At 49.6% G+C, this 19,953-nt stretch overlaps 1 protein-coding gene across 4 annotated transcripts in view; it reads right to left on the bottom strand.

Moving 5' to 3' along the window:
- Positions 1 to 634: 634 nt before the first annotated feature.
- The window catches only part of NCKIPSD (NCK interacting protein with SH3 domain), a 54,122-nt gene continuing 34,803 nt past the window's right edge, over positions 635 to 19,953 (bottom strand). For all 4 annotated transcript variants that reach the window (XM_055707576.1, XM_055707575.1, XM_055707577.1 and 1 more), the window contains exons 6-13: positions 16,685 to 16,855; positions 15,488 to 15,574; positions 13,889 to 14,027; positions 7,846 to 7,926; positions 6,535 to 6,663; positions 4,536 to 4,628; positions 2,862 to 3,034; positions 635 to 2,282 (exon numbers count right to left, since the gene is read on the bottom strand). In XM_055707576.1, the coding sequence (XP_055563551.1) occupies positions 2,079 to 2,282; positions 2,862 to 3,034; positions 4,536 to 4,628; positions 6,535 to 6,663; positions 7,846 to 7,926; positions 13,889 to 14,027; positions 15,488 to 15,574; positions 16,685 to 16,855 (1,077 nt within the window). In that variant the 3' untranslated portion in view covers positions 635 to 2,078. The remainder of the gene's footprint in view (positions 2,283 to 2,861; positions 3,035 to 4,535; positions 4,629 to 6,534; positions 6,664 to 7,845; positions 7,927 to 13,888; positions 14,028 to 15,487; positions 15,575 to 16,684; positions 16,856 to 19,953) is intronic.

The raw sequence follows: 19,953 nt of genomic DNA, 5'->3' as shown, positions 1-19,953 counted from the left end.
AGCCTGCACCTGGCATTTACACCCCTCCTCTTGGCCAGGTCTGCAGCCCCCTGCCCAGCTGGCTCCCCCAGCACGCAGCCAGGAGCAGAGACCAGCTTCCCTGCTTTATCAAGCGCCTGCTGCCCTCTCCCCACGCACACACACACACACACCCCCCACCATCCAAGGCACCCTCCAAAGCACCACCATGCAGGGCCGAGGTTTGGGAACAGATATCCACAGCCAGAGCGCGATTCATTAGCACTCGATACAGACCATTACACCCTTGCTGTACGGGCTTGCTGCCTCGCAGCTCTGCCGGGAGCCAGCTGAGGCTGTGTGCGCTTTGTGGGAAGCAAACTGCCGAGTCCAAGCTCTGCCAAACCCCTAATCTGGGGCAGCGATGCTGGGCAGGCCTGCGGGAGCGATGGCTGTGACCCTAGTAGCAAGGGCTGCTGCCCTCCAACACTCGTTGCCAGCAACATGGTAGGAAAACACAATGTGAGCAGCTGGGTGTGGGAAAACTACTGCGTTACTGCTGTTTATCAGCACCCACTGCTTTGCCTTAGCAGGCAGCAGGCACCTGAGCTGCCCCAACTGTTTTGGTCCGTCCCCCCGCAACAAGACAGGGCAGGCAGGACTACACTCACAGAAGTCCAGTTTAAGACATTTTTATTCCTCTGCATGTTACACTTAGTGTTTAAGAAAATACAGGATCCCTTTTGACATTCATACATTTTTACAGGGGAAAAATAGGTTTCTCTGCGAGGGTGGTTATTAACCCCCTCCATTCCTGAGCATCACTGCCCAGTGCCCAGAGTCCAGGCCTGCTTGTGTCATTGCCTCAAGGTAAAAAAAAAAAACAAAAACAACACAACAAAACCCCAACAAAAACCTCAAATACAGTGCTCAGTATTTCCAGTTCCACTTTCCAATAGCTCCTACACCAGATATTGCAAAGGAAGAGCTGGGGACAGGGAGTGACCAGACTGTGCACACAAATATCTAAGAGACCCATGTTAGCATGTGTGACTACCTGTAAGAGGAAAACAGGTTAATCCCGTTTGCTAGAAACCTAGAGGAAATATAAATAAGGGTTCCCCACACTCGTGCAGAGTCACGAACAGCTACTGGACACCAGGCTCACGCTGCCTCCAACTGCCGCCACATGGAGAGGGAGGGCAGCGAGGCAGAGCTACTACGAAGCTCAAGGCAAGAAATCCACACGCTTCACGAACGGAGAGCGCCTGCCCACGTGCAGCCCCTCTGCTCGGGGCCCAGGGGCAACGCTGCGAGAGGTGGCAAACAGCAGCTTTCACTTGGCAGGACACATCTTTGCATCACGGTCCAGGCCAAAGGCTTCCTAAGGGCAATGTCACCCACACGGTCATTACTTGTAGGCTGCCACAGTGTGCAAGAAATTCAGATTTAAACGTCACTATAGAAAGCAGGTTGAAAAAAGCAGCTGCTGGGGTAAGACCTCTATGACCCTAGGTGGGTTGCTACCCAGAGGCAAAGCTGAGGGCCAGGAGGGAGTGAAAGGCTCACTAGACAAGGCATTAGACAGCAAGCGAGCTACCTCCCCTTGGCAGGGCTGCAGCACATTGGCACTAGCAGCAGAAAACAAAACAGATGTTACAAAAGCTTCTTCCAAGCACCAGCAGACTCCACTTGGTCACTGCAGGGAGAGAGATGCACATGGAAAAGAAGTGATATTCTAAGGCAAAGGCCTTTCTCTTCGGGACCTCAGGACACCAGCGCAGCTAAACACCTCGCCCCCCACCGCTATGTCCCTCGCAAGCTCTCTGCCCTCCCCGCTAACACCAGCTGCCTAAATGCCTCCTGCCCGAGTCTTGCAGGCAAGCCACATGCCAGCAACCCACCCTGCTCCAGCCTCCCCCGAGCACCAGGCTCTGGGGGCACCCCATGCCCTTTCTGCCACTGCCGCTTCTACAGGGCTGGTGAACGCTGTCCCAACCTTAGGCCTCGCACGGAGGGGTATAAGGTATGAGCTGTACTGGAAGGGAATGGGGAGGAAGTGTCAACAAGAGAAGTCGTTGATCCAAGTGGTTCAAACTCCAGTCCAAGCTGAGGTGCGGTTAGCTGGTACCAGGAGAGATTTCTGGGAACTCCTTATAAATCTCCAAGATGATCAGTTTGTCCATCTGGCACTGCTGGCCCTCCTCTTCCTCCCCCAGGATGCGCTGCAAGATGCCCTGCAGGTCAGAGAGGCGGTGCTGGTGCTGCAGATAGGGCGTGGAACGGATGATGGCATGCATCAGAGACAGATACTCCATCCTCAGCTGCCATGTGGGAGGGGAGACAAAACACAGAGCACAATGAAAGATTTAAAGTGAGATAAACAAGCATGGCCAGCCTCCATTACAGCATGAGCACAGGAACAGCTGCCGCTGCACCACCAGCCAAGAAAGTGACTCCAGAGGCACCTGCTTTTCCTTTAAGGCTCATTAATAGCTATGGAAAACTCTGCTTTTCCCGACAGCAACTCAGTGCTGCTCTTCACCCGCTCTCAAACATGTGCACATCCTCTGCCTCTTGCAATATCAAAACAGAGATATCCCTCTTACTTCTACTACTCAGAAGGTCCCTGTTCCCAAAGGTCCCTGAACAGAAGGGTGCAGACCACCAGAAGCCTGGCAGATCTTTCTTAAAACATGCCTTTCTACTGCTGTGTGCTGAGCAGGATAAATCTCCCCTTCCTCCTCGGCCCCCAAGGTTGATTTGAACACCCAGAAATGTCATGCCCACACCAGGACTCCACTCTTGCCTACACTAGCAAGTGCCCCACAGAGGGCCAGGAGAAACACCATTGCTTTGGGACTGTGCTCCCTTCCCTAACTCCTAAGGGTCACTGTGAGCACCTTGTCTCCTGGGGAGAGATCAGCAATCTGCCGCACCAGGATGTCTATCAGGACCATCATGTCCGTGTGGTAGAAGATGCTGGCTGTATCCTTGCTGGCAAAGATGTCCTGCAGAAACTTCAGCACTGAGTGTGGTGGCTGTGGCTGATGCTTGAAGATACAAACTGGATCATCTGGGGGAGGCAGAGACATCATGCTAAGCCACATGCTCCCGGTTGCCCCCTCCTCCATCTCCAGTGCATACCCCTTCATTAGACCCTGCAGGCTTCAGAGAGGAGGCTGTCCCTGCCCTTGGCCTGCCGTTCCCTGCCTGTGGCTACCTTTTGTGCTGGCAGACCTTGGTGCCTTGCACAAAGCTGTGTAATCAGGATGGCAGCTCTGCAGGGTACCAAGCTGAGACCAAACTCATTAGCATTAGCATTAATCATTGTTTATGTTTCACCTACCATCCCAGGTGAGAGCTCATTAGCACACTGCTTCTCAGTGCCTCCCCTTTTTCCTCAACAGCTACCACGGTTTATTAAGTCTGGTCCAATGACCCCTCTGAAAAGCCCATCAGAGCCAGTACCAGAAATGAGCTTTCACCACAGAGACCAAGCTAGTATATCCCAGAGTCACCACATCCTGTTCTCTTGAAAACCACATCCCTGCAGACCCCAAGAAGGGCTCTGGGACACTGTAGCCCCTGCAGTTGTCAGGAAGGCGGGCAAAAGAGAAGCATCTTCATTAGATTGCAGCCCCCCTCTCTCTTCCCCCGGCCCCTCACAGTAAGGTGATCCCTGCAGGGAATCTTGCAGGGAAAGGGCTAAACAAAGGCTTTGGGAGGAGGCCAGACAGAAGAGCACTGAGATGCTGGCTGCTCTCAAGCTGATACTGTGTGGAGACAGTGATTTGCAACCCCAAAGAGAACTAAAGCCAGAGTAAGATGTGCTGCGAGCATCACAGGATGAGTTATTTACCAGCAAATCAGCAAAATGAATCTCAGACAGCAAAGTCCCTGTGCTCCAGAAGGTATTAAAGAGCACAATAGTGGCATGCAGCACAGGCAGAGATACCTGGCACCGCTCTTCCTGCGGAGATCTCCAGCTTTCTAGCAATCTGCTTTGCAAAAGCTCTACATGTACAGTGGATTTCACTCTACGCTTGGAGGAGCCACAAAGCTAACCCTCTGCCGGCAATTCTGAAATGGGAAGTGCCACTCTAAGCAGCATTTTGTAAGGCAAGACCTCCCCCTGCATCTGTCCCCTAGGGCAGATGATTGCCAGCACGGGCTGAGGGTTGTGCCAGCACTGATGGAGTCCTGTCTGTCCAAGGACAGAAGTGGCCCAGGACCAGCTTGCCTCCCAGGCAAGAGCTTGCCTATGCTGCAGCCAGCCACACTACAAGACAGGGCTGATCTGACCCAGAAGTACATCGAAACAGCAGGCCAGATGCCCCTCCTCTCTCCCTAGATGCCATCAGCATCACTTTATTCTTTGTGCAGCGCCATCCTCAGCAGTGCAGCCTGTCACCCTCACAAACTCACCAGGAAGCAGCACGTCCTGCCTGAGCAGGCAGCTCCTCAGCTACCTGCATCCCCAACACACCTGACCCCTTAACAAGCGCTGGGCTCGTCCCTCAGTCCCCGTGAGCTGCACCCGCTGCCAGGCACGCAATGGTGCCGCAGCCACTCACCTCCCCTGTTCAGCAGCAGCAGCAGCTTCTCTGTGAAAGTCTTGACGTTCGAGTGCTTGCTTATTGTAGTCATGATCACACTGTGTTCTGGAACTAAGGAAGAAACCCGTTCAGCACATCCACATCCCTTTGTTTCCTGAAGGCCACAGTTAATAAAAAATAGTGGAGGACTTCTCTTTTGCATCAGTGCTCTGGGGAGCTTGGTGAAACCACAGTCTGCCAGGGCTACAAAAAGTTTCAGCCCCACAAAGCAGGTGGGCAGAGAGAGGGAAGGTGAAAATCGGGAAACACCACAGGAAACCCTTGGGACTTTGTGCTCTCTGCATGCATCCGATTCACACGTGGGCTCCAGTCCCGCCAGTCAAATACCGTGAAATACCTTGCAAAGGCTACCTGTTGTCAAACATTACCTCTGCTCACAACCCTCTGAAGCCAAGGGCTCCACTCCCTGCTATCTTCTTACTTCATATCAACAGTGTCCTGCTGGAATTTATTGCCTTGCAAGCTCTCATAAGAAGGGATGACCAGGTCCCAGGAGTATGCCAGAGGGGAAGGGTTGTTCTTTCCAGCACTCTGCACTGGGCTGTGCAAGGGGCTGAAGACTTTTTCCAGGAAACGTCTGCTAGCTTGCTTTGGGGGTGATTTGTTGTAACTAAAGCATGTTCACCCTAGCAGATCTTATGCATAAGTGTGAGTGCGCACACTCAGAAGCATCCAAACAGCACGGTGTGGCTATTTCTGTGGCACAGGGCTGGCAATCCTAAAACACTGCACAGGCTGCAGAGTGGTTTAGGGTCCTCTACATTGAAGGGCATCAATATAACATGTTTTGAGGAGGTTTTGAACTAATTTGCACCATTGAACTGTATGATAGATGAATCTTGCAGACAGAGGAATAAAAAAAATCCAATCCACTAATAAACAACCCGAACATCATTTAACATGTTCTTTGATGCTAAGAACAAGTCACTGCTCTCAGCTACACCCCAGGTGGGCAATAATCCCCCAGAAACACGCTGCCTGTCATGCATTATTGCCTAATTACTGCAGCCAGAAAGTATATAGGTAAGTGTGAGAAGGGGTAATGAATGAAAGCAGCAGAGATACACTTAATCAGTCTCTGTGCAATCAACTTTTACATGAAATTAGAAACTTCCACATAAATTTTAATGAAGCACAACTCAAAATAACAAGTAAATTAGTGGACACGATGTCCTTGCTGCCTTATACTCCCCTCTCTCCATGAAGCCAAGGATAAAGCCATGAAGCAGAACAAGGGAAAGTAATTGACTAAAGACAATTGGAGCAACAGGAGATTTTGAGGTAAGGAGTGGCCTCTCTTAGCAGGACCTGGAACTACTCTCCAGTCTTCCAACAACAGGCTTCAAAACTTGCAGGCAGTGAGAGGGCAAATGCCCTTCTCTAGGGACCGGATGCGTTGTCTGTTCTCATGGACATCAGCAGGGGAGGCAGAACAGAGAAGGGCCATCAGGAGAGAGCACAGCTCAGGCCGAGACTGAGGAGCCCGGCCCCAACACACAGGCACTGAACGAGCTTCAAGAGTTGCAGACAGGTAAGCAGAGGATTTGTCAAGACCTACAGAAGGCAAAGGGCTTTCTTTCTGAACTGGTACCAAGAAACACCCACTGAAGCATTTTCTCTCCCAAATCAGCTGTGCCTATGACTTAACACCACTCACATTCTGCCAGTGCAGCCCAGCAACTGCTTTGATCCGGGCAATGTGGAAGCACAGAGAGAAATCTGCTGGGCGTCACAGAGCTGTTGTGCCCCAGAGGGTCAGTTGGTTGGACATGGGCTCTCAGACCATTTTGTCCTCTAAGGTTTTGTACAATATTTAAGCACAGTGTCTTGCCAGAGGCTAGGGAGCTGGAGAGGTTATCATAGCACCATGAAGACCCCGCAACTCTCCCTCTCTATTCTTCACACCCTCATGCCAGACCACTGAAATCCTGCCAAGGCAGAGCAGCACCAAACCAACCTGGAATGTGGAGATTGAAGGCCAGAAGGACATTGACAAATAAGTCAGGCAGCTGGTCGGTGGTGTCCGAGGGCAGCCCATCCTCAATCACATCCAGCAGGAACTGCACAAACTGAGAGTTGAGATGTTCTGCACAAGGAGAAAGAGGGGCATTTACAGCACAGTGAAAATAAACCAGGCAACAAGGGACCACGCAAGCCACTTCTCCGTGCTTTTGTGCTTAAAAAGCATTGGTGGAGTGCCAGTGTCAGCCTCCAGGGAATTAACTACGCTGCAAGTGAACTAGAGAGACCACTGAAGTGTCTTTGTGCAAGAGAGAAATGGCTCAGAGAACATTCACAGTGCAGGGAACTCTGAAATTTGGTCCCCCACTAGCAATTTTTTGGAATAAATAAAACACCAAATCCTACTCTAGCTGTTGTTGCAGCATCACTGCTGCCAGAGAAGGCTTCAGGTAGGAAAAGGTTTGTATTCTTGACCACTAGTTTAATCCACCTATTTAAAAAAGAGTAATCATCCAGATCATTAGCAATAACCCATTTTTCAATGCAGCTATTAGGAAAGCTCAGGAACTCATGCAAGTAAGTCTACCTGCAGGAAATAATTGCCACAGTTACACGAGGAGAGATAAAGGAGGTGGTGTGGAGGCTCATTCCACAGTCTGTACTGCACCAGCTTAAATCTTGTATGCGTTTACTGGGGTGTTAAAGTGATGCTTCTGAAAAGAAGCTTATAAAAGTCTACTGCATTGCTAGGAAAACCGGGCCCAGAGTTTCCCCACTATGGGAAACACAAGATGGCCTGGGGAAGAAGCAGGCAGGCAGGGCTTTCTGGTTGAAGGCTGGAATGAGAGGACAGAGGAGAAAACAGATCTGGCACAATGTTTGTACTACTTTATTGACTGCAATACCCTTAATCACCTTCACTTCCCCCAGTAACTTGAAATACACTGGGCTGCACAGTCCTGTTAGAAGGGAGACCAGACAGAGTCCACGTTATGCAGCTGACAGTTTAGTGGGTGCCCGTGGAGCGATCTGCGCTCTCAGCCTCATCAACAGACACAGTGTCTCTGAGGCAGGCAAGAGGCACACGCTCTCACACAGGGCATAGGTATAACAAAATGCCACTTAGTCACAGTGGCAGGCAATTCCACGTCTTCTGCAACACGGCATCCGTCTTGCTGGGCTTTCTGCTAGTTGTCCTCACCTCGGCCACCAGGAAAGGTACCTTCCCTGCATCTGCCAGCACGCCCCAGATGTCCCACCATCAGCTTTGCTGTCCTACCAAGCCATAAGCATAAGCTGCTCTTACCATAGTGATGATATGGCAGGGGCTCCCCCATGGAGAACATCATTGCCAACACCAGTGCAGAGTAGCACATCTTCTGATGATCTGCAAGATAAAGGTTCTGCCATTAGTTCTTCTGAGGATGTGAGACACTGTTCCCCAGCTGCAGCTGGGAAGTCACACATTTAATACAGACATTTAACACTGATTAGACTGCTCCTCATTCCTGTATTTACTGAGCTATAAAAGCATTTTTCCCCCTGTTTAAGCACACCACACGCCTTCTGTGCCATGCGTTTCCAAAGCAATTTAAAAATAATCACAACAAGAATTCACGATTTTTTCCCCCCTCCACTTAAGAGGATCTGAGCAAACTTGATCTGAATAATTAAAAAACTCCCCTGCACAGTCCCAGGACACATCCCATAGTTATGTAATTACTGAACCCAGAAAAAGCATCCATCTGGCCACCTTGAAAGACTGCCTGTTCCAACCAACACCACCCCCGGACAGCCACACTGCTTGTTACCATCTCTGCACTGCTCTACTTTCACTACCTCAGCTCTGCCTGGAGGTATAAAAGGTCTCTGGGGAGACCAGATCACTGCTCCTGACTCGGGCTGTGCATCTGCCCACCTCCCAGGCCACATGTGTCTCCAGCATTAATACGTCCCCCAGCCTGCTAGTCCAACACAATTTTTGCTGGCAGCAGCTATACGTGAACGCTCCACAGAACCACAGCCGGTGCCTCTCCTGAATTTTAATTAATGGATACACCTCAACAGATATTTGCAAAGAAAAAAAAAAAAAGTCATGGAATAGGATCTGTGCCATCATCAAATGAGCCTCCAACCACATCAGCAAGCCTGAAGATGATAGGAAAAGGAGTATTATTTTTATCAAGTAGGTTACCACACATACTGGTTAAATAAAGTTCAGCTACATCTGCCAGGAAGAGCCTAGGGTTGCTTGTTACAAGGAAACTGAGTGTGTATTTATTAAAAAACTGACCAAAATTACTTTTCACTAGAGGAGAAAAGAGTCCCTTCAATGTACGATGCTTCTCCCAACAGTACTGCTTCCCTGCATGATTTGTGCTGGTTCCAGCAACTCCCTCCAAACCCCTCAAGACATTTCACTTCTCTATGCACAAACTAATCCATCTCTAAGCACCTGCACCCCGCAGTTTGGTTTTCACTGCACAGGTTGATGCCTTCGCCGTCAATGCATACTCCTGGACTTGACCAAAAGACTTGCAACACTTGGCAGCTCTCAGATTTACTGTTCGCATGGGTAATCGTTCCAGCCTTGCATCCCTGGAAAGTCAGCTCTGTGAGAAAAGCCTCTATAAACAAATAACGCACAGACTTTGTCGGAGCTCCACAAGATGCCTGAGTTTTCAAATAGCAAATACTATTTTGTAAAAACAGATCATCTGGGGCTTAACCAGAGATACTACAGCATTAACAAGATGAAGAGTTTGTAGGAGAGCACTCTAGACCACGTGACAGCAAAGGAAAGCTGGAAACGGCTGTTTACTCCTGGTAAAGAGGGAGGATGCTCAATGACTTCTATATGAGTTCTACTTAAGAAGCTCTCAGCTATAAGGTGTCAGTGATGACAAAGCTCACTGTAGCAGAAAGAATCTGACAAACTGTTCACCTCACAATTCCTTCATTCTTTCCTCCATGGCTTCAGGAGTTGGGTATCAGAGGCAGGTTACTGCAGTAGGTAGGGACCTGCTGTTCCCATGTTCCTAGTAAGACTTTCAGGAAAAAAACTCTCTCTCATCACATTAGGAGCAATGAAACAATGATCTGAGAAGCCAGTGATAAACATGTGGTTGTAGCAAATATGGAGGAAGAGATTAATTACAGATGGGAAGGGGGAGGGTAGTTTTACATGTCCTTGGCCCATCTGCCATGAACTAATGTCCATTCATCTCAGCTGACAGCAGACTCCACTGGTATGTGACAAATCATATTTGCCTAAGGATGTCAAATCAAAGGATGCTGAAACCAGTCAGAAAGGTGAACTTGGGGCAAATCCACATCAACCTGGTGCACTTGCTCAGCACAGACTCGAGAAGTTTTTGGAGTGTCCCAGCTGCAGCAAGAGTCATCCAAGACTCTTCCATGCTGAAGAACAGAGTAACTGCCAGTCAAAGCACAGCTTTATTTTTTTTCTTCCAAAGCAGCACCAGTGGCTTCAAGAAAGTAAACAGCATTACAATACATAGTAACAGCAACTCTCCTGAAGCAGAGGGACACTGCCAACAACAGACTGATTAAGCATCACTCCAGAGGCCGTGAAGGGCAGGAGAGATGTGCCTGTTCGCTCACCAGCCTGCATTTCTGAAGCCAGCTGAGGTACTAGTAAGAAAGCTGCTAAGATGCTTGAAAGATGTTTCTCAGAGGCCTTCAAAGACCTTCCTTCCAACCTCTAAACACAGCAGTGCAAAATCCAGGCACTGAGAGCAGACACAACCGTCTAAAACTTATGTGAAAGGAGCCTGACAGCTCACTTGCATGTACACCGAGCTGCAACAGGGGAGAAAGTCCCCATTACAAATGGCATTATCCCTGTCTTTTCTTTGGAATTGTTCTGGCTAATTCTATCTTGCTGCGGCTTATTATAAGCTTTTCTAACACTGATAGATGTACAGGCCAGGCGCAGCAGAGGGAAGGGGCTGTCCAGAAGCAGTAAGACCCAAGCATCTGGCAGAAGAACTGGCCAGCAGCCAACACACTTGTATCAGCCCCAGGGTAGAGTGCCTTCTCATCAAAGGCACCCAGCATCCAAACACAGAGCTGCTGCCTCGGCTGTAACAAGCCAGGAGGGATCCCACGGTGCTGCTGCAGCCAGTTCAATGCTCCCCAGTTGCTTATTGTTGGCATCGATTGCTCTGGTCCCTGCCATCCGCAGAAGGGATTAGCTATTCCACAGCATGTCACGGATCAGCTGCTATTCCCCAGTTTTTAGTACCAAAATAAGCTCAAGTCATCCCAGGATTCAAGGTCATGTTTTCATACAAGGTACCGCTTGCCATTTGCTGTCAGGACATGGAGCAGTAAGCACCAGAATGGCAGGAGGGAACTACTAATGCCCTAAAACACCTGTGAGGGACGGACACATTTGGGTCAAGGATGGTTACTTCTCTGCAGCCCTGCTGTGAAGGCTAAGAGGACTGGATGCCACCCAGATGACATCTGTGCAAGTGCCTGCCATAAGCTTAGCACAAGCAAGGCAGCACAGGATCAGGAGACCGATTTGGGAGGCTCCTGTAACCAAAAGCAGCCTGTTAGCAAAGTAAGAGCAGTTGCCACCCTTCAACTGTACTGCCTACGTATTACAGCACGGAGGAGACAAAAAACCCTCACCTTGAGATGAAGCTAGGGAAAGAAGAGATGCTGCAGAGCTTCAGCTTGGCAGTTCAGAGGACAGAGCAGAGCCACTTTGCACTCTGTGGTGGATTGACCTTGGCTGGACACCAGGTGCCTGCCAAGCCTCTTTGTCACTCCGTTCCTCAGCAGGATGAGAGGGAGAAAATAAGATGGGGAAAAAAACCCTCATGGGTCAAGATAGAGGCAGCTTAATAAAGCAAAAGCAAAGGTTCAGTGCAGAAGCAAAGGAACACAAAAGATGTTACTTCCCGTCAGCAGGCAGTAGCCAGCCACTTCCCAGGAGGCAGAAGACAAACGTCATAAATAACAAATGCCTCCCCCTTCCTCGTCCTTTCTCTTAGCTTTATTGCTGAGCAGATGTCATATGGTATGGAATATCCCTTTGGTCAGTTTGGGTCAGCTGTGCTGGCTCTGTCCTCTCCCAAGATCTTGCCCACCTCCAGCCTCCTGGTGAGGGGGGAATGTTGGAGAGACAGCCCTGATGCTGTGTGAGCACTGCATCCCAAACACCGGTGTGTTATCAACACCTTTCTAGCTACCAACACAAAGCACAGTACTATGAAGGCTGCTATGGGGAAGATTAATACCATCTCAACCAGACCCAATACACACCCACTTCCACTGCAGGGCTTTTTAGGTCCCCAAAGCAGAGCTAACACTTGCTGGGAGCCAGGTCTGCTTCAACCAGAAGTCCTATGTGCAGATCAGCAAAGGTGTGCAGAAGTCACCTGGGTCAGAGCTTGATGCTCCATCATATCAAGAGGCTGGCTTAGCCACGCTGTCTGGGATGATGCAGCCCCTGGCAAAACTCTCTGGAGAGCAACGCTGCAACCAGGCAAGGACTAAAAAGGGCGACCAGTCCATCCTGCCTGCACGAAAGCAGCTCGGGGAACAGAGCAGGAGACTGAAGCCTGTTTGGGCATGGTGCAGAAGACACTCACTTGGAAACAATCTTTATGAATTGGTGATGGATGCACGATAAAGTAAGGTTTTGGCAGCACAAAATCAGGAATAACGTTGCCACAGAAATAAAGTCGTAGTCCCACAACCAACTATTATTTACTTCTTGGGCAGTAGAACCTCAGCCTAGAAAAGCAGCTTCTCATGCATAACCAGATAAACCACCACTAGCACGGCAAGTTCACTGCATAGCGTCGATAAGCTGCAGTGGCATATTGAGAAAGTGTAGCCAGCACAGGAGCAATGATCTCAGTCCCGCACCACACCACCAGTGCTTTGCCCTGCCCTGAGATGAAGCACTATTTCTCAGGCACTCCCCACCCTTGAAATGCCCACACTTCAAAGCATCTAAGCAAAGACACGTGCAAAGCCTTCTGCAACCGGCTTGATTTTCACCTCTCATACCCCTTTTCAGACATCAGATTAGCCCAGTTAGTCCTGTCCACCACACAGTGTTGGCAGTGTCCGTGGTGGGATGCTGGGGACGGTGGCATCTATTATGCATGTCTAAGGTAGTCATCTTGGACATTTACTTGGCTCACATGAAATGGATGTGACTGTCCCTGTTCTGCGTGGACTTGTCAATCCCCACACAGTCTCATCCCCGAATTCTACTTCTCCACAGCTCCATGATGCCCACAGCAAACCAACAGGCTACAGACTGCAGTCAGGGCAGCACAGCTCCAGACACTGAGGCTCTTCTGATTTGATCTGTGGTCACTCAATAGCTACTTTAGTTGTGCATCATGATTACCACAAAACAATGGATTTACAACATCCCTTCAAGGGAAAAAGTAGTACCAGCACAGGTGGCCTACAGGCTGACTTCAAAATGGGGAGCAAAGCTGTGACCGCCCAGGGCCAGGCATACGTGGGGAGCTGGAAGGTAACGTCAGAGGAGTATTACTACATGCTCATCTTGTTCTCAGGCTCTTCCTCAGCATCTGCTCCTGGTTGCTGGGAAATAAAGGACTCTGGGCTAATCAGGAACTCTGAGGGACCAAGATCAGCAAAATCTGACCACACCACCACCACCACCACGCTTTTGAGCATGTCTAGCTCAGAGGGCAGGAACGATGTTCCTGTTAGTAGCAGGGACAGGTCATCCCAACAAAGGGAGTAGGAGCATGAAGTAAAAGGAACATGAGGGCAAAACCTAGGGATGGAAAGCAAAGAGGTGGGGAAAGCAGGGCTGTGGCACTATCCTGCAGAGGACCAGGACCACAACTTTGTTAACAGTACTACCATCTCCCTTGGCCCAGTGGTGGAGAGAAGGTCCTTTCCTTTAACCGGCACACATCTCATTCACCAGCAAGAAATTCTGCAAAGATCTGATGAAGAGTGCTGAGAAAAACTGCCTATAAGAAACTGCAGAGATCTTCCTTGAGATCTGCAAGTGTCTCTTGTCAGCATCACGAAACAAAACCGGAGCAACTTTAAGACACCTACAAAAAGTGATGCAGATCATTAACGCCATGTTCAAGAGCTAGAGGGCCTTGCACTATTGGACTGAAACATCCCCTCCCGTGCATTCTCCACTTACAGCTGTAATAACCTGAACAACTTTAAAAAAAAAGACACCATTCTCTCCAGAGCACTGGGCACCCAGAGCAGTCAGGCAGAGGGGGGCCACCAGTGCTGCTGTAAATCATTTAATAGAAAGACACTTTCCTGGGGACCTGGGTACACCAGCTCTAGCTCACCTTGTGTGTGAGTCTGCATGTCCCGGGCCAGCTCCATTGGCAGCACAGAGTTTACAAGTGTTGAGATGACTGCAGCATCCAAGTTGCACATGGCTCCAAAGCACTTCAACAGCAGCAGCCGTAATGGCACCCTGTGTTCCTGCAAAAACAATTTATTAGACGAAATGATGTCCCAGATGAGAGCTCACTCTAAGGCAGAGACATATAACTGGCTAGAAATTCCCACTGTTGGGAAGCCACAGACCCTTCCAGGGTGACAGTGAACCCAGAAGCTCTACTGGATTTTAACAGCAGCATGGGAGTCATTTTACAGTAACATTCACAACTGAGCTAGATACAGATCGTTGGCATGTGTGGTCAGAGAGCATGCAACAGCCAGAGCTCAGATCTGAAATGTCCCACTACATCCAATAAATATGACACAAATCAGCAACAGATAACCAGACCCCAGCAAACGGATTTAATTTGTTGAGTAGCCAGGATTCTCTGGGCACACTGAGGTTTCACGAATGCTGCTCTGAAGGAGGTTTCTGGACAACACAATATTTGCAAACCCTCTTCAGCATGTGATGGTTAGTGAACAGGATGGGAGCAGCTCCTCCACTGTGAAGCTGACAGGCTTGTGCTGGGAACAGAGGACATAACCAGAAAGTTCTGGGACGTGCAGGGATTCCAGCAAAGATGACACTCAACCTGCAGCTCCCACGCAGGAGTTCTGGTGCTGGGGTAACCCTCATACTCCAGCCTCAGCCAGCAACTCCAGGGTTCAGAGAACAGAAGCGAGCCAGGCCCTGGCACAGGGCACAACAGCAGCCAGGACAGGAGGCAATTTCTCTCAATCTTGTCAGGCTTCCTTGAGATCCTGGTCAGAGGAGAGCAGGCAGCGAAAGCCAGCAGGCTCCAGTGTGCCCTGCCTGCCTTCCCACTGCTCTCAGATATGCTACAGCCTCCTGATGCTGAGCTCTGGGTTCAGACACAGAAGTGCCAGATGAAAGCTAAGTGCCACAAGACTTGATGTGCTGTAGCTGGGGACTTGGGGACAAGACGGGTACAAGTTTCCAACCCTCCCGAGTCCTACAACAGCACGTTCCAAGGAGAGGGGCAAAGCAACACCACACAGGCGTTGAAGGCAAAACTTTCATTTCTTCCTCTGAATACTGATTTCTGTCCTCACTCCCAAGGCTTCTACTCACAACCTGCTTTCCTAAGCAAAGCTATTTACTGATGCACAGGAGTGCATCAATTAAAAGAGGAGCAGTCACAGCCTGTCAGCTTTCCCAAGGCATCCTCAGAAACCCTTCCTCTAGATACTAGCAATGTCGGTTCTGTCCCTCAATTGAGCTAATAAAAGCAGCGAGCTTACCCTTCACAGTGCCGGCTACTGCTTCGAAGTCTATAGCATCCTCTGCTCTTCCATACAACCTGCATGCATAGCATTGACATTAGCCAGCACACAGAAGGGATGTGCTGGAACTCCACCTCGTCCACACAACTGCCCTATCCAGGGGGAACATCTTACATAAGCTCATCAGATCCACCTGCTCTTTTGCATTTTCAGGGAAATCTCAAAGAGGTATTTGATGCGTTCTGCCACCTTACCATCTGATAATATGCCACAAGGGACAGGACGGATTCAAACTCATTCTTCTTGCACATTTTCTTGCAAACTTCTGGGTCTGCATCTGTCTGGAAGCAGGAATGAACAGGTCAGCCCAGTGGCACATCAAAGCAGCAAGGTGCATGCTGCAGGGACCTCAAGGGAGGCCAGCTGCTTTCAGATCTCAGTAGTCCCAGCCCAACCATCTCACAAAAACTCAAAGCAGAGCATCAAGACAGCTCAAGAACCACCACCCTGCAGATTCTGCATCAAAGTGAATTCCTGAGAAACGTCTCTGCCATACAGCTGAAATCCAAAAAACCCATGACCCGAGCAGCACCCTGATGAGCACATCACTCAGTTACACAGGGCAGCTCCAGTACCATTCCCATCCCGAGAATATCGTACATCTCCTCCTGCCTCTAAATTATGAGGAAATAGTTGCACAAAATCACCCTCTGCCTTGCCCTGCAGGTCCACAGCGAGGCGGCACAGGCTGTATGTTGAGTAAAAAAGACACTGGCATTTATGACGCAAAAAAAAACCCCTGTTCTGCTTATGTCAGAACCTCAGAGGAGTACAAGATAGGTGGCAGAGCAAACCCCACACTGGCACCCGTAGCAGGCCATGTCACTGCAGTGAGTGGCAGCTCCCGTATCACCACGCTCCCTGTATGCAGGTGGGCTTGTTCATGGCAGCAACAGCACTGGGACAGTATTGCCCACTGCTGCCCACTGTGGGGACGCACCTCTCCCGTCCGCACAGATGTAGTGAGATACTTTATACTTTCTCACAAAAATAGCTTTAAAGCTCACCTTCAAGGCAATGAAAGAATTTTCTTTGCATTTAATGGACCTCACCCCGCAGGATGTTTTAAACAGAAGATATTTTACATGGCCCTAGGAGTGCAACAACCCTCACAGTGGGACATTGGGGTGTTTTTGAGGTGAGGGTTTATATTCTCCTGTGATAGGTAAATACCGTGGCTGCCATGAAGAACAGCTCTATAATGATCTTCAGAACAGCTTTGTAAGGTAGAGTGGAAAGCAGCTCAAGAGCGCTGCAGACCCCACACAGGAGGGCACAGCTTCATATCAACAGTGCAGATGCGATGGCAACACAGGGGCGAAGGAGGTCAGGAAAAAAAAAGGAACTTCACCAGGGCTGTCTGCTCTGCCTGAAAAGAGAAATTGACTCACCAGGATGCGAAGCAGCTCCTCCAGGTAGCAGCAGATGACATTCTCATCCTCGTAGAGTGCCCAGCTGCGCTGCTGAGCATCATCCTTGTGCCTGGCCAGATCTGCGAAGATCACCTCCAGCCGCTGCTCATCGTGGCAGATCTGTCCTGAGGGCAGCCCCGCACTCAGATTCTGCACGATAGCAAAACCACTGGTTAGTGCGGCCCTGACAGCTAGCTGTTGTCTGGGTGCCTGTTTCCTCTAATCTTTGTCTAAGGACTGGCAGTTGACCCCATTCAGTCAAGAGCTGCCAGCAAAAAACCAGCAAGTTTCAGACATGTGTTATTTCAGCTTTCATACTTCTGGGGCCTCTACCCACCTCCTTTCCTTACACAGCTAATGTAGTGAGTGAATCAAGATAGATGCCAGAACCAGTACATGGTCAGAACATCTTTAAATCCAAGATGCCACAATTCTGCTGGAGCATTAACTGTCTTCCGAGGATGTTAAAGAACCCAAGAAACCTCAACTCAAAGCAAGCTACACCCTGTTTTCTTATTGCATTTAGTAACCTAAGGCTGATCCAGGAAAGCCAATGTTCTCAAAGCCACGGGAATTTGTACCCAAGTCCCTCCTAGATCACATAATTGTAACCTCTTAGCACACGTACGCATTACAACTTCCCCACTTCTCTTCACAGCAAACCACAGGGTGTCTGCAGAACACTACCGGCTGCCTGCCTGCCCTGGGGAGGGTTAATGCTGCAGTAAGGGGATTACTTCCTATAAGTATTATTTCCTATAAATAACTACTTATTTTTTCCTATATTTCCTGCTCATTTCCTATAAGAGAGGAATTTAAGGCAAGAAGCCAACTCAGATGACCAGAGACCTCTGCACATTTTGTAACACTTACACGGAAAACCCAAGCTGGCCAGAGTACTACGCTCAGTGCCAGCTAAACCCTCGCTCCCCCTTCCCAGGGGGCAGCCAAAACCCGCCACATCTTTCACAAAAGCAGCACAGCACATGTCAAGAGCAGGGGGCAACCCAGCCCCACTGAACCAGAACAGTTTATTATCCTTGCACAAAACAAATAAAACACTGGTTTCCTTCTAGGTGCAGGCCTCAGGCAGGTGCCCAGAAGCCCTTCAGGGGACATGCCATAGACTGAAAATCATCCTGAGAATGGGGAAAGCCAAACCAGGGTGGCACGGGCCAGCATTGCTGCCAGGCGGCAGATGAGCACAGCTCCAGGCTCATCCCAATAAAACAGATGTGTCCCGGACACCAAACCAACCCGCTGCACAACTGCCTGAAGGAGAAGTTCCCCTCACTGCCCCCTCCCTCCAGCCTGAAAGAGACACATCTTCCTGTAATCCTTGACTCAAGGATTGACCAAGCGCTTGCACAGTACCCAAAGTGCCAACTGCTCAGTACTACGTCTGCCATCTTCTGCAACAAGGGTGGGAACCAGTTCATCTTGGGCTGCTTTGGTTCTGCTTTCTTCCAAACAACAGAGCTCAACCACCATTCACAGCAGCTCTGCAGCTTGTAGCTACGACGCGGGCTAACTCAGCAGATCTTACTGCATGTCCTCCTTTCTCGGACTGCTGGCACCTGCACCCCCACCACTTCTACCTCACACAATAACCCTTGCCACGAAGGCTTCAATCTTCAGTTGTTTTTCCTACAATGTTCCTCTCCTTTGAGAAAGAGGGAGGAGTAGGCAGGCAGCAGTTACCCTGCCCCAACAGCTGCCGTGGTCTGTGATTTACGATAAGCCTCTAGGACCTAAGGATATCATATGAACTACCTGGTTTCCTGAAAGCAGGGCAAGAAGGAGGGACCAGCACGTGGAACTGGGCTGATTACAGGTGATGAGCCCAGGCACCATTAAGAGAGGTAAGGACTAATCTGCAGAAGAGCTTAAATGATATACACAGGGGTTTGGCAGCAGCAACAACAAGCAGCAGGAGATCAGCGAAGTGGAAGAGAACCCAGCTGAGAAATTCAAACAGGAAAACCCCACTCACTGAGACCAAACCCTTTACAATTTTTGGATGAAGCTGTCTTGCAGCATGAAGCGACAAGTCATGATCGTTCAGTGTGAAAAGGCCTTTACTGCTACCAGCCGGGACACCCTGCTACTGCATGGTGTCTTCTGGAAACCTAGAGAAGGCTTAGTCCTGTCTTGGTACAGCCCCTTCCAACAGACTGGCTATGAGGCCGGGGGCAGAAAGACTTTAAGCAGGCTTTACACCACAAGTAGAGCAGAAGGGGGTTTTTGTATGGAGACATGAGCCCATGTTTTGCGTCAGTGGCCACACATGCGGTCACAGACCCACACCACCAGCATGCAAGACTGCCAAGCGCAGCAGCCACCCCCTTCCTGGCCACCTTCCACCCTCCAGCCCCTTCTGGAAAAAACACTCCAGCTTTAACAGCAACGTCTCACCTGCTTTATTAGAGACAGAATTCTTAGCAATTTGTTTTGGGGCATTTGGGGTGTGAACTAATTACAACCCCAATTCAGCGCTTCAACTATATAATCAAAAATTACTCTTCTCACTGCTCATCACATACTTTTTGTCAGGCAGGTAACGAAGGAAGCAGTGTGCTGGTTTAGCACAAGCCTCTGTACACTCTCAAAATTTTGGGAAGCTGTGGACGGCCTAGCAGAAAACCAGGTAACCAGCCGTGAGAGAGGCTGGCAGCTTTCAGGAGCTGAGCAAAATGCAAGAGAATCTCCCACTGCATGGCGATTACAGAGGCAAATATGTTAGCTAAGAGACTCACTTGGTCTTGCCATTTCTTCCTCTCTTTAAGAGGACCTACAATATTGCAACATCACCCGGCTGTCCTCCTGCACCCCAGCTGCTTGGGAGAGGATTCGCCATTTATGTACACTACTCACATCCTCCTCGCCGGAGCACGGCAGAGCTGGTCCGGCCTCAGTCCACTGCTGGGATGTCTTTTTGGATGAGCATTTTAATGAGTACTCGTTTTAATGATCACTCTATTCAGCTTCTTATCACTAATCTGCTTCCTCTAATCCTTCATCTGCAGCCCTTACAACCCCACCAAGCTCCTAATGGACTCGGATGAGATCAATCCATTAACAAGCCTTCAATCCGACCAGTGTAACTGCACCACACACCATCTCCGTGCACTCTCAGCACTGTTCTCAGCCCTCCCACCACCAGGGTCAGGTCTCTGCTTACTAAAACGTCTTGGCAGCTACTACAACAGGCAGCCTCAAACCTTGAACTGACGACTTAGCAACAATTC

This window comes from Falco cherrug, chromosome 4 (assembly GCF_023634085.1).
Source record: "Falco cherrug isolate bFalChe1 chromosome 4, bFalChe1.pri, whole genome shotgun sequence".
In the NCBI taxonomy this organism is placed as follows: Eukaryota; Metazoa; Chordata; class Aves; order Falconiformes; family Falconidae; genus Falco; species Falco cherrug.
The sequence above is the reverse complement of the archived record's forward strand: the minus strand, read 5'-3'. Positions and strand labels throughout refer to the sequence as shown.